The following is a 13,064-nucleotide window of genomic DNA, read 5'->3' as shown; positions in this document are numbered from 1 at the left end:
ATGAGGTGCTTCTTCCTTGGGATCCTTGATCTAGTTTTTTTTTTTTTTAATTTTATTGTTGTTGTTGAGAATATACACAGCAAAACATATGCCAATTCAATAGTTTCTACATGTACCATTTAGTGACACTGATTATATTCTTCGAGTTGTATATCCATTCTCGCCCTCCTTTTCCGAGTTGTTCCTCCTCCATTAACATAAACTCATTGTCCCCTAAGATTCCTATCTAATCTTTGGAGTTGTTGTTGTCAATGTGCTCCCATATAGATAGTTCTTAAGAAAGCATAATGCTCAAGGCAGACTTTCTTTTTTTAATAGTTAAGTGAATCTATTGCTTGATTTTAAGAAGACTTCAGGGAATATTTTTGGTTTAAGGTTTAAAGATTATCTCAGGGCAATAGTTTCAGGGGTTCACTGAAACTTCTTGGCTCCAGGAAGTCAAGAGTCCATGAAAATTTGAAATTCCTTTCTGCATTTTTCCCCTTTTGATCAGGATTGACCTCATCTTTGATCTTTGATCAAAATGTTCAGTAATGGTAGCCAGGAACCACCCAGTTCTTCTGGTCTCAAAGCAAAAGAGGCAATTGTTCACAGAGGCAATTAGCTACACATTCTATACCCTCCTTCTATTATAGACTCTCCTTCCTCTGTTGTCCCAGGAGAATAGAAACCAATTATTATGCTTCGGATGGCCACTTGTGAGCTTTTAAGACCCCAGGCATACAGTGAACTAGACAGTAGAACAGAAATACTAAACATGTTATTAGGCCAATTAGCTGGTATGTCCTATGAAACCATGACCCTAATCCTCCAAACCAAGAAACCAAATTCCATGAGGTTTTTGGTTCTACATAAGAAGCCTCAGCAGCTACTTTTTTTTGTTTTACTTTTTTTTTTTATTGTTGTTGTAAGTACATCTATCACACAACTTTTGCCAATTCAACTTTTTACAGGTATATAACTTACTGACAGCAATTACAATAACCAGCTGTGCAACCCTACCCTTTAATCAACTCAATATTTCCATCACCTGTAGCTCCATCTCTCCCCGCTCTCCCACCCCGGTAACCACTAATAAACTTAGTTCCGTATACATTTGCCTTTTCTTGTCTTTTTATGTAAGTGAGTTCATACAATATTTGTCTTTTGTGATTGACTTATTTCATTCAGCATAATGTCTTCCAGCTCCATCCATACAGTAGCACATATCAAGACTTCATTTTTCCTACTGGCTGAGTATTCCATTGTATGTATATACCACATTTTGTTTATCCACTCATCTGTTGATGGGCATTTAGTTTGTTTCCACCTTTTGGCTATTGTGAATAGTGCTATAAGGAACATTGGTGTAAAGTCTCTGTTAGTGTCTCTGCTTTCAAGTCTTTTCAGTATATACCTAGGAGTGAAATTGCTCAGTTTATGGTAGTTCTATTTTTAGTTTTCTTAGGAACTGCCACACTGTTTTCTTGTGAAAGACCTAGAAACCCACTACCTAGAATAAGCTCTAAGGACTTATGGCCCATTGGCAATGCTATTTTCCCCTTGACTAGTGAGTTTCTACTCTGAACCACTAATTAGCATTAAAAATTCCCCCACAGAAATTCTGGCTCTTTGCTGAATGTGGAGCCCTGAAATTCTACATAGATTTGCCCATGGGAATGCTGAGTCTCATTTCCCCTGTTGTTGGCTGGGTCCTAGTCCCAAGGCCTGGGAATTTGAAACTAGGGCATAGCCAAATACTTGACTTTGTGTAGCTCTGCCATCTAGAAATCCTTGTTTTTACAACTTGCCTACTGGATTTGATTCCTTCACATATCAATGCCATGTTCTTTGAGAACTTAGATAAGATAGTTCCTTGAAGTCATCTCTAACTCACGGTGACCTTATGTACAAGGAAGGAAACATTCCCAATTCTGCAACATCCTCAAGATCACTAGCCTGTTCAAGTCCATATTTGTAGCTATTGTGCCAATCCATCTCACCTAGAGTCTCCTTTGCCTCCGATGGCCCTCTAATTAAACAAACATGATGCCTCCCTCTAGCTATTTATCCCTCCTAATAACAAGTCCAGAGCAAAAGAATCCGATAACGTTCTGCTGTGACCCATTAGGTTTTCACAGACTGTTAGAAGTAGATCGCCAGGCCTTTCTTCCTAGTCTGCCACCACCCATCTGTCAATTTGTCATAGAGTGATGACTTATGTGTTGCTAGATATCAGAAGCTATGCCACCAGTATTTCAAATACCATCAGGTTTACCCATGGTGGACAGGTTTCAGTGGAACTTCCACCCTAAGAAAGACTAGTAAGAAAGAACTTTTAGACCTTACACATGATCATTTAGATTGTTGGCTATCTCCCTCAGTGGCCCACCCTATGGAAGGATCAATAGCCTCAATCTACCTGGTCCTTAGCTTCCTACCAAATGTTTTAAAGCCCAGTCCCTCTTAGCCATTAATTCACAAAACTACTCAATGAGATAGAAATCATTATTTGAATTTGACTAGCAAGAATTTTAAAATTCAGAGAATTTCTCTTACAGGACATACCCGAGGTCATACAACTAGGAAATGGCAGAGTTGGAATTCACACCCAAGTCTTCCTATTCCCAGTGTCATACCATCTGCACTATATTAGGCTTTCATTTATCATGTCTCACAAGGAATACTGTAAGAGATTTATAACACCTCTCTGCCTTCCAAATCATCTATACCTTGCCAGAAGAGTACTCTTTCTAAACCTTCACTGCCATCATAAAAATCCCATGCTCTAAGTTAAAAAGTTCCATAATTCCTCAACTCAATTATTTATGAAATAACTGCCAATTCCTTATCAAGCATTTGAAGGTTCCCATAACCTGGATTCAGCCTACCTATCAAAGTGTAGCCCTCATATTGCTTCATAATTCAAGTTAGACCATACCTCCTCCTACCCCTCGATAACTCAGCCCAGGTAGTCCCTGAAATTCTGTGTTTCTTGTTTCTAACTAAATCTACTCAAATTGTCAGAGCCCATTTCAAATCCCACCACACACACCCACACACCCACACACAAGCCTTCTGGGACTTCACATACCAAAAACTGATCCAACCCTTATGACAACTCAGATTCTAACCATATCAGGACTTTAACACAAATTGTGTTACCTGATTCTTTTTTTATCACATAGGGTGACTCACTGAAATATCCCTCCTCTAAATCCCACAACACTTTATACTTCTTGCAGGGGACTTAACGCATTCTAAATCTCAGATCATCGTGACTTTTAACCACCTTTAGAACAAATAATTTGTCTTATATAAGTTTGTGTCCTCTCTTTCAAGCCTAACACAGTGGCTTAAGCACAGTAAGCATTCAGAAAATGAGTGAATAAATAAAATGAGTAAGATAATGAGGAAAGAAGGGAGAAAAAGACGAAAGGTTTTATACCAGTATCTAACTTGATAAAGCAATAAAATCTAAATCCTCATATATGCTAGTTAAGACTGGATGGAGACGAAACAAATTCCAAAAAATGTTACATATCATGTTTTTTTGGATAAGGATCCAAAAAATTTGAAACAGTACATTTTCCTCCAAAATTCAAATAGAATATTTGAATGATTTTCTGAATCAAATAAATTTTAGAAAACGTATTAAATTGTTAACATACAAAATGTTCATAGCAAAGGCTTTTTAAGTCCCTCGCTTTTTAATTTTTAAAATTCATTAATACTGCATCATTTTGTTTTAACTACAATGAAGAAAGGCTTCAAAATTAAATTCTTATGTCTTTTTAATTAAGACATTGATTCTAGAAAAACTATGTCTTAATAATATATGATATCTTACACATTAAAGAACCAAATCATTTAGGTCACTGGATTGGGGATAGGGGAAACGATGTATGATGATTAAGATTGTGTGTCAACTTGGCTGGGCTGCGATTCTAAGTGTTTATATGTTATCACTCCCATAATGGGATCTGCTGTGAGTAGCTAATCAGTTGAAAGGGAGTTTCCTTGGGTGTGTAGCCTGCATCCGAATATAAGTGAACATTCTGGCTTTTGCCCTCTCTGGATACTGCAGCTGCCTCCTGTTCATCGGACCTCCAGTTCTTGGGATTTGTCAATCTTCCCAGCCTATGAGCAAGAGTCCTGCTCTCTGACCTGCTGATCTGGGGTTCACCAGCCCCTGTGGCTACGTGAATTAAGAGAAGCCTCTATCTTGAATCACTGACTTGGGATGTTCTAGCCCCTACAATCACGTGAGCCATTTCCTTGATATAATCTCTCTCTCTCTCCCCCATATATATATATATATATATTTATATGCTTTACTGGTTTTGCTTCTTTAGAGAATCCAGCCTGAGATACCATGCTATCAGTTTTTTTTTCAATTAAAAGCTAATTTCAAAGAAATTAATGCACTAACACTTAAAAAGACCCAGTGTATTTTAATAACTTCTAGCTTAAAAAAGAAACTATCTGTCAATTTAGCAAATATTTTGCCTACGCAGTGTCAAACATACGAAAGACTTAAATTTTCTGATTTCTTCCATTTGCTTAGCTTTGTGTAAATACACTCCACGGTACAATTTCATCCATCAGTTTGGTAAATCATAAATAATAGAGAGATAATCTCTTCTATCTGCCTTCACTCTGGAACAAATACACCACATTTGTTTTAAAGTTCAAATATAATGTTTTTAAAATAAGATGGAACTTTGTAACTATAAAGTGTGATTCAAATTTGAGGTAGAAATGTAATTTTTGATTATTATTAAGGGTTGTGTTAGAGTAATCTCTACCCTAACAGAGAAAAGAAGTGAATTGTCTTAAATATCTATACAAACTTATCATAGTGACCCTATACAGGTCAGAGTAAAACTGCCCCCACAGGATTTCCAGGGAGCAGCTGGTGGATTCGAACTGCCAACCTTTTGGTTAGTAGCTGAACTCTTTAACCACCGTACTACCAGGGCTCCTAAATATCTATTAAGTAGGCAAAAATTTCAAAGTACACTCTGTTGGTTATAATTATCCATTAATGTGGTCATGTTTGGCTTAATGACTTCCTTTCTCTACTAGTAACCCTGCCAGATATTGTCAGGGTTTTCCTCCCCTTCCCTCTCCTCCTCAGACCTCACCCTATCCCACTCCTGGCTGGCTTCCCTGAGGATCATTTGTTCCTTCTTTTTGACAAAATAGCTGAAGTTAAACTATACTGAGATGAAAGGTATACTCATCATTCCGCTCCAGACAAAATTCAAGAGGCTTTGTTGGTAATTTGTGGCTAAATTAACTAAAATCTTTCTAATTTCATGCTAAATCTTTTAGCATAACATACTTATGCTCAGACAAGATAGACTATCATTTAAAAGAAATTATATTTTAAAGTTTCCCTAATACAAAAAGAAAAATAAAATTTAAGAGATAAGTCTAGTAAAGCAACAACAGCTTTCTCTCTTCTGGTAGTCAGCTACCAATATCTTGAAAAGAAAATCTCTGGTTATAACCCATAAAAAGAGACTTTTGAAAAGTTTATTGGCCATCTGCAGAATTGTTAATTAAACCTTTTATATAGATTAAAAAAAAAAAATCCAAAGGGAATAACCCAGGGAGGTCTTTTCTCTTTTTTCAATTGCAGGAGAATTACTTTTGTGTGTGGTCTTTCTAGCCATGGGCTTGCAACTGTTCCCAGGTGATTGTGTGATAGGGTAATTGTGGCCCACTAAGGGGCTTGGTCAGTTTTGCCTTAAAAGAGAGCCAATTCCAGGGCAGGGAGGAGGAGGTCACTACCACCACCAAGGAAGGCGAGACCAGGCAACAGGGGGCTGCAGTGCAGTGAGCTTCCCGGCCCACAGAGAGAGAAAGCTGAATGACTTTGGGCAGAGACTGAGGCCCAAGAAGAGGTGCGCCTGTAAGCACAGCTGGGGAGAGGCTATCCTGGTGGAAGGACTACATCCTGAGTGTTTTTAAACCTAAATCGGAACTGGTACTTCCCTAATAAACCCCATAATTGTTAATACGATCTGTGAGTTCTGTGTGGCCACTGCAATGAATTACAGAAAACAATACAGAAGGAGAGAATGCTGTGCAAGGGATGGTTGGTGTTAGAACTGGTAAAGATGGCAGAGAGAGGAAGCATGTCTGATGTCCACCTCATAAGAATCAGCCTTGGGCTGTTGATCCTGGTTTTCCACCTTGTGGGGTTGGAGGAGGTCAGACGCTCCCTCCATGCTGTTTTTAGGATCCCCACTGAATAGATTCCTCTTTTTCTGGTAGGTCTGGGGAAGACAGTGTGGGGAAGATGCTGACGGGATTACATGATTCAACTGTGAGTGCTAATTGTTAAAAGGGTTAGTTGTGATTGTAAAAATTGTAGAAGCTGTAAGTATAAAAGAATGGACTAAGGGGGAGGCATTGCTGGATTAGAGTATAGTGGCCCAACCTAAAGTCCCTTAAAACGTTTTGCTATGCTAATATCTCCTGAAGCTCACAGCAAGGAAAAGGGAATAATCCCTACGTGTCTGTCAGTTTGTCATACTGTGGGGGCTTGCATGTTGCTGTGATGCTGGAAGCTATGCCACCGATATATTCAGATACCAGCAAGGTCACCCATGGAGGACAGGTTTCAGTTGAGCTTCCAGACTAAGACAGACTAGGAAGAAGGATCCGGCAATCTGCTTCTGAAAAGAATTTGCCAGTGAAGACCTTCCAAATAGCAGTGGAACACTGTCTTGATATAATGCCGGAAAATGAGCCCCCCAGGTTGGAGGGCGGTCAAAAAACAACCGGGAAGAGCTTCCTCTCAAAGTCAACCTTAATGACGTGAATGGAGTCAAGCTTTCGGGACCCTCATTTGCTGATGTGGCACAACTCAAAATGAGAAGAAACAGCTGCAAACATCCATAATCCCTGCACACCAATGTAATTATAACAATAATTGCAAATTCCAAATACAATAAAATTCTATTTAAAATATACTCCACTAATCTGTTTTAGTGGGTCAAATTATACACTCTTTTGCCTTGTCTATCCTTTTCCCTATATTTGAAAATTTAAATCACAGTTAATGAAGTATTTATTCTGAATTCCACTATAAAAATGTTTACTGTTTTTGCATCGCAATTTTCCCTTAAAAATAAACACAATAATACGTGTAAACTCCTAAAATAACTGAACCTCTGTCCCATTCTGTATTTACATTTTGGTGTGCCCACTAAAAGTACTGATATGTGATCGAAGTAAATTATGTTTTTCTTTCTAAAAGTCTCCATTAATTAAAAAAACTACATACTACTAAAAACAAATTCAATAAATCTCAATCTGTGTTTCTCAAAAACACACTATTTAAAGAAAACTATTAAATGCCAGAACCAAATATTGGAAGAAACTTAAGATTTTTTTTTTTCCCTACAATAAATACCTAAAGATTAAAGTGAAATCTTTGGCTTAGAGAATATGTATTATTCACTTCCATTTTAGGATGGTGTTTACCAAAATATCATAAACGCTTAATAACAACTGGCCCTAGAGCTTCCAGCAAAAGGCAGTAAAATGAAACATAAACCTCAGCTGTGAAAACCCATGAGTTTTGCTTTGCATTTCATCACTCTCTTTCCCCATACCCTGTTTAGGATAGCCCAGATTCTAATGATCACGAGAGACAGTTCAACTGAATTTCAAACAGAAATATTATGAGCTCCAGTGAAACTATTAATCATTAAAATGGAGAGAACAACCACAGCAGTCAAATAGTCGCTGGTTCAAGTTGCCTTACTGATAACTAAGAAATACCATATTTGGAGGAGTGAGTCATCATACATTCCAAGCCAAATTTTTATTTTACATTTCTTCTATAAGCCTATAAAACTTTCAATATATCAAGATAGTTAGGAACTCCATGCCCAAAGGAACGATGTTTCTGGGGCTGTTTATGAAAACTTTAAAACTCGAAATCACAAATCTAGGCTCGTTGGACCCAATGTGCAAGAATTAACACCAAATCTCACTGACAGATGAAAGCCAGATCATTAGAACTATATATACAATACCAAACAAAACTCCTTCTTAATATCTTTATTCAAGGTAATGATGGCCAGCACTGGAATCAAGATTATGCCTTACAGTTTAAAAATATATCTAAAATTATGAGTGTCTCCTGTTCCCAGAGAATTAATTACTCACAGAATTAATTATTCCTTTGAGAGCTTGAAAACCACCTTTGACAGGGAAAACTTGTTCCTTGGAATCAGCAATTCTCTCGAGCTTTAGAAAAAAGGAGGAAACTTAATTAAGAGACGGGTAAGACATAACCAAAAACCAAACCCATCGCCGTAGAGTTGGTTCGGGCTCACAGTGACCCTACAGAACTGAGTAAAACTGCGCCGTGAGGTTTCCAACACTGTTATCTTTACAGAAGCAGACTGCCACATCTTTCTCCCACAGAGAGGCTGGTGGTTTCAAACCGCCAACCTTCAGGTTAGCAGCCAAGCACTTAATCACTGTGCCACCAGGGCTCCATGGTTAAGACATAAAATACTTTAAAAACTTCACAAAGTTTTTGGTTATATTCATCTGAAAAACTGCACCACAGGTGTAAAAAAATTCATCTACCACTGTGGCCTGTGGTAGAAGTCAGGAATTGAAAGTAATGGTAGCAGTGTTACTTGAAACACACCACCACAAAACGACCTGAGATCAGCCACGGCAATTTTACATTGGCCTCAAGTTGCAAAGCCAAAACAGTATAGGGCTCTAAGGTCTGTAAATGGCATGAGTTGCAGGAGTTTCAGCCATGCTTAGCCAAAAATCTAAATGCAAAATCATTTCGTGAGTAGAAAAAAATAATTGTTTAAATATATAATCCCTCAATACTTTATCAAAAATGTTTTATTGTAAGAAAGTCTAAGAAAAAATTTAAAAAGACTTCTACTGGACTGTCCAAGTCCCTGCACACCTGAATCAAGTTTTAAATCAAACTAAAAACCCTAAATGACACTGTCATCATAATCTTGTCAATTGAGTTAAAGAAGAGAAGCAGTTATCATATCACTTCAACACAAATTTTTATCTTATATTAGTTTCCCAATCTAAATACGTATTTCAGAAATTTCTGTTTTCATTTTCAGTAACAAAACCAACCATAATTCATAAATTCTTAACGTTGAGCTCAAGACATACAGCCAAGAAGTTCATGTTTTTATAGAAAATATTTAACAATTGGTTAATATCACAATAAGTTATCTGTGAAAATAATTTGATAAACCATCCTTCAGACAATGATGGGATTTAGATTAAAGTCCGCAGATCTGTTGTACTCACCTGAGCTTGTTCAAAATCAAGGACACCAACACAATAAACTCTAGCCCCAAGTGACCTGGATATCTTTGCCTATCGCAGGAGCGAGAGAGAGAAAGAAAGGAATTATTCAAATATTAGGCTATACACGCAGAGACACACAGCAAAGTACAGCAGGGTGTAAAGAACAGCTTCGGTTTAGTACTCACCTCTTTCTCTGCATATGATGGCACCAGGCCGTCCAACTTACCATCTGTCAGAGCAATTATGATACTAGAGGTTTTTGAGCCTCCTGCTTTCTGAATTTGTTCATTTGCCTGAAAATGAAGAATTATCCAACTCATAATTTAATTTTCACTTTTCACCAGCATGTTCCATCAAGCCAAATTTGTAAATTTGACAAAATCAAAATATTACTAACTGGCATTTAAGACAGGTTTTTGTGTTAGCCATATATAATTTGAAATATTCATATATTCACATTAAAGATTAGTTAGTATTGGGTTTAAGTGATACCAGTTTTTCGCTGTGGCTAACTGTTCTGAATATAACCACTGAAAAAATGGATAATTCCATAAAAGGCAAAAAAGGAATCCAAACTTTTCTTATCACCACCACAACTAATTTTTTTCTGTCAGTCTCATCCCTAGAACAGCTAAATGCACACACACAAAAATAAGGTAAATATGTACTGCGCTTTCGAGCTTCGTTAGAGTTATAATGTATTCTCTCCCACACTCATAAATGTAAAAGAACTTACTAGCTTTAGTCCTTCATGGATATATGTCTCTCCTACTGGGCTAACACGTTTTAAATCTTCCAAGCCTCGGCCAATTTTGTATCTGAAAAAAATGTATTATAATATTGAACAAAAGGAAAATAAGCAAAGATCACAATAAACACCTCTCAAAAAACATGGCAGTGTTACAACTAAGTTTTCTTCAGTAAGAAGCAGAAGAAAGGGTGTAAGGTTTGAGGGCAGATAACTCCTCATAACTTTTTGCTATTTTAATATGCATTTAGTAATTACTACATTATAATTATAAAAATTAAAAATGCTAACAGTTTGAAATGTCTTTAAAAATCTAAGTATATTCCCAGCATTTTTAGCTGAGAGCAGATATCGTCAATCATATTTGTTTTACTAAATGCAAAGGAGTAAAACATTTTCTCCCTCAACCACAAAAACATAAGGATTGAGTAGCTCAGCGTCAGTGGCACTTTCTCTGAAAGCATTTGTGAAATGCCCACACCACCTCACTGAAAGTAAAAAATTTTCTCTGATATCTTCAAATTCCTGAAGCACATTACTTAAACATTACTTACGGAAACAATTTCTGCTTGTGTCCACTGGGGTCAGGAGTGTCATGATTTATTCACTTTTGTGGCACCTCCCTACTCTTCCAGACACTACCATGTTCTCTTAAATATAATAGGTACTTAATACATATTTGATGAATGAATGAAAGAATAAATGGATGGATGGACGGACGGACGGATGGATAATATTTATAAAAAAGATGAAAAGCCATAGAATCTTTTTCATCTTGACTAATTCATTTTCCCAATGGAATATGTCTAAATGAAATATGACTAAATTATTAAGAGCTGCTCTGTGTGTGTGTGAGTAAAAGAATATCCAGTTTTCGGGGCTTTTATATACAGGCAGTCCCCAGGGTTATAAACAAGATCCGTTCCTAACTGTGTCTTTAAGTCTTTAAGTAGAATTTGTAGGTATATTGGAGTAGGTGCATAGGGTTCTTATTTAGCCTTACTTTAGTGCAAGAGGAAAACCTAGTGGTGTCGTGGTTAAGGGCTATGGCTGCTAACCAAAAGGTCCACGGTTGGAAACCACCAGGCGCTCCTTGGAAACTCCATGGGGCAGTTCTACTCTGTCCTATAGGGTCGCTATGAGTCAGAATTGACTCCATGGCAACGGGTTTGGCTTTTTGGTTTTTCAGTGCAAGAAAAGACTGCAAGGCTTTTTCAATGATTTAAAAGCTGCCTGTGCTTTTTGTGCTAGTCAATTTTGTTCCAGTAGCCCCACTGGGAACCCTGGTGGCATAGTGGTTAAGGGCTCTGGCTGCTAGCCAAAAGGTCAGCAGTTTGAATCCACCTAGGCGCTCTTTGGAAACTCTATGGGGCAGTTCTACTCTGTCTTATAGGGTCGCTATGAGTAGGAATCAACTGGAATCGACTGGACGGCAGTGCAATCGACTGGCTGGACCACAGTGCGGGTGCAGCAAGTGAAGGTGATTGTGATGAAGAATTTGTTGAGGTTGATTCAATTGTTTCAAAGTGAGGGCAAATTTACATAACATTGAAGGCAAGCTGTCTGTAAGTCAGGCATTCTTAACCCAGGGACTGTCGGTAGTTCCAAACTCATTGCTGTCAAGTGGATTCCAACTCACAGAGACCTCATAGGACAGAGTAGAACTGCCCCCTAGGGTTTCCAAGGAGCACCTGGTGGATTCGAACTGCCAACCTTTTGGTTAGCAGCCATAGCTCTTAACCACTACGCTACCAGAGTTTCCTGTAGTTCCAAAGACCCCTTTAAAAAATAAAGAAAACCATAGATTCTTAAAGAGATAAAATAATGTTGCAAAAATCAATTCAAAGTACACTCAAACTTCTTTTTAAAGATTTCAGTATAAAAGATCAGAAGAGAGGTCCTCTTAAGATATTATTTTCAGAATTTTAGTTATTCAGTAGAAGCAAAGATAATTGTCTTTCTGGATGGAAACTTTTGAAATAGTAAACTAAAGTATAATGCCTTAAATGAAACGTGAATAGTTCCCACACTAGCAGGGATGACGGATAAAAGGAGATTAACTATAAAAAAATATTATCTGAACATCAAGGAAAACTTACTGGAGCCACATACACACATACAACACACGCATGCACATGTGCACACACACACATAGCATGCACTATTACAACACATACCAAAAAACAGTCAAAACTTATTTTATCATGTTAGGATATTGAGTTTCAAATACTTGAAAGAAATGAGCCAAAGGAGGCTTCCATGCTCTTTAAAAGTCATTTCTTGCTTACATATTAATGTCTATAATTAAAATTATTACTAGTTCTCCATTCTCAAGGATTCCCCCCCACCCAAAAAAAAAAAAAAAACAACTTTCAGAGCATGAGGTTAATCTTCCCCCTTCCTGGTTCAGTCATCTCTATCAATAATGTTGATTGTCTCATTTAATACTTGGTTCAAAACCTACTATTATATGAACCTTTCTCTGACTTTGTTACACTCTTTTCTCTGGGATGCCCCATGCTTTCTACTCATACCTATACTCAACATTTACTGTGATGAATCATTTTGTCTCTTAAAACTTGTCTACTTTAAAAGAGTTTAGCTAATTTAATATAATTTCATATTCTTCTCAACTAAACTGCAAGTTTAGGGTAGGCCATCACAATGTCTCTTATTTGTAACGTATCTCTCTAAAAACCAAAACTCGTTGCCTTCAAGTCAATTCTGACTCAACCTATGCTAATTACTTATTATAATGCATTTTTGCAAAGTAAGTGTTTAATAAATTTTTCAATCCACCATTTAAAAAAAATTGTAATTCTACACATGATGGAATAAATTACAAAAAAGTATAAGCTTGTCTTATCTAAATATTTATGTTCAGTATCTTCAGAATGACTTGAAACTGATTCTGTCTGAACACAGATAAAAACCCAATATTTGGTGCTTCCCAGAAATGAGTGGCAGTGTGTCCTCAAGCACTAACGTTTGCTGCCAAAAGGAAAATAAA

At 37.2% G+C, this 13,064-nt stretch overlaps 1 protein-coding gene across 2 annotated transcripts in view; it reads right to left on the bottom strand.

Annotated features, from left to right (window-relative positions):
- Nucleotides 1–13,064, bottom strand: part of ANTXR2 (ANTXR cell adhesion molecule 2) — a 170,645-nt gene that overhangs the window by 141,894 nt on the left and 15,687 nt on the right. For both annotated transcript variants that reach the window (XR_002786807.2, XM_003414204.4), the window contains exons 4-7: nucleotides 10,043–10,124; nucleotides 9,492–9,599; nucleotides 9,307–9,375; nucleotides 8,170–8,250 (exon numbers count right to left, since the gene is read on the bottom strand). Coding sequence is in view for 1 of the 2 variants with exons in the window: in XM_003414204.4 (XP_003414252.2) it covers nucleotides 8,170–8,250; nucleotides 9,307–9,375; nucleotides 9,492–9,599; nucleotides 10,043–10,124 (340 nt within the window). In the remaining variant the exon portion in view is untranslated. The remainder of the gene's footprint in view (nucleotides 1–8,169; nucleotides 8,251–9,306; nucleotides 9,376–9,491; nucleotides 9,600–10,042; nucleotides 10,125–13,064) is intronic.

This window comes from Loxodonta africana, chromosome 5, assembly GCF_030014295.1.
Source record: "Loxodonta africana isolate mLoxAfr1 chromosome 5, mLoxAfr1.hap2, whole genome shotgun sequence".
Classification (NCBI taxonomy): domain Eukaryota; kingdom Metazoa; phylum Chordata; class Mammalia; order Proboscidea; family Elephantidae; genus Loxodonta; species Loxodonta africana.
The sequence above is the reverse complement of the archived record's forward strand: the minus strand, read 5'-3'. Positions and strand labels throughout refer to the sequence as shown.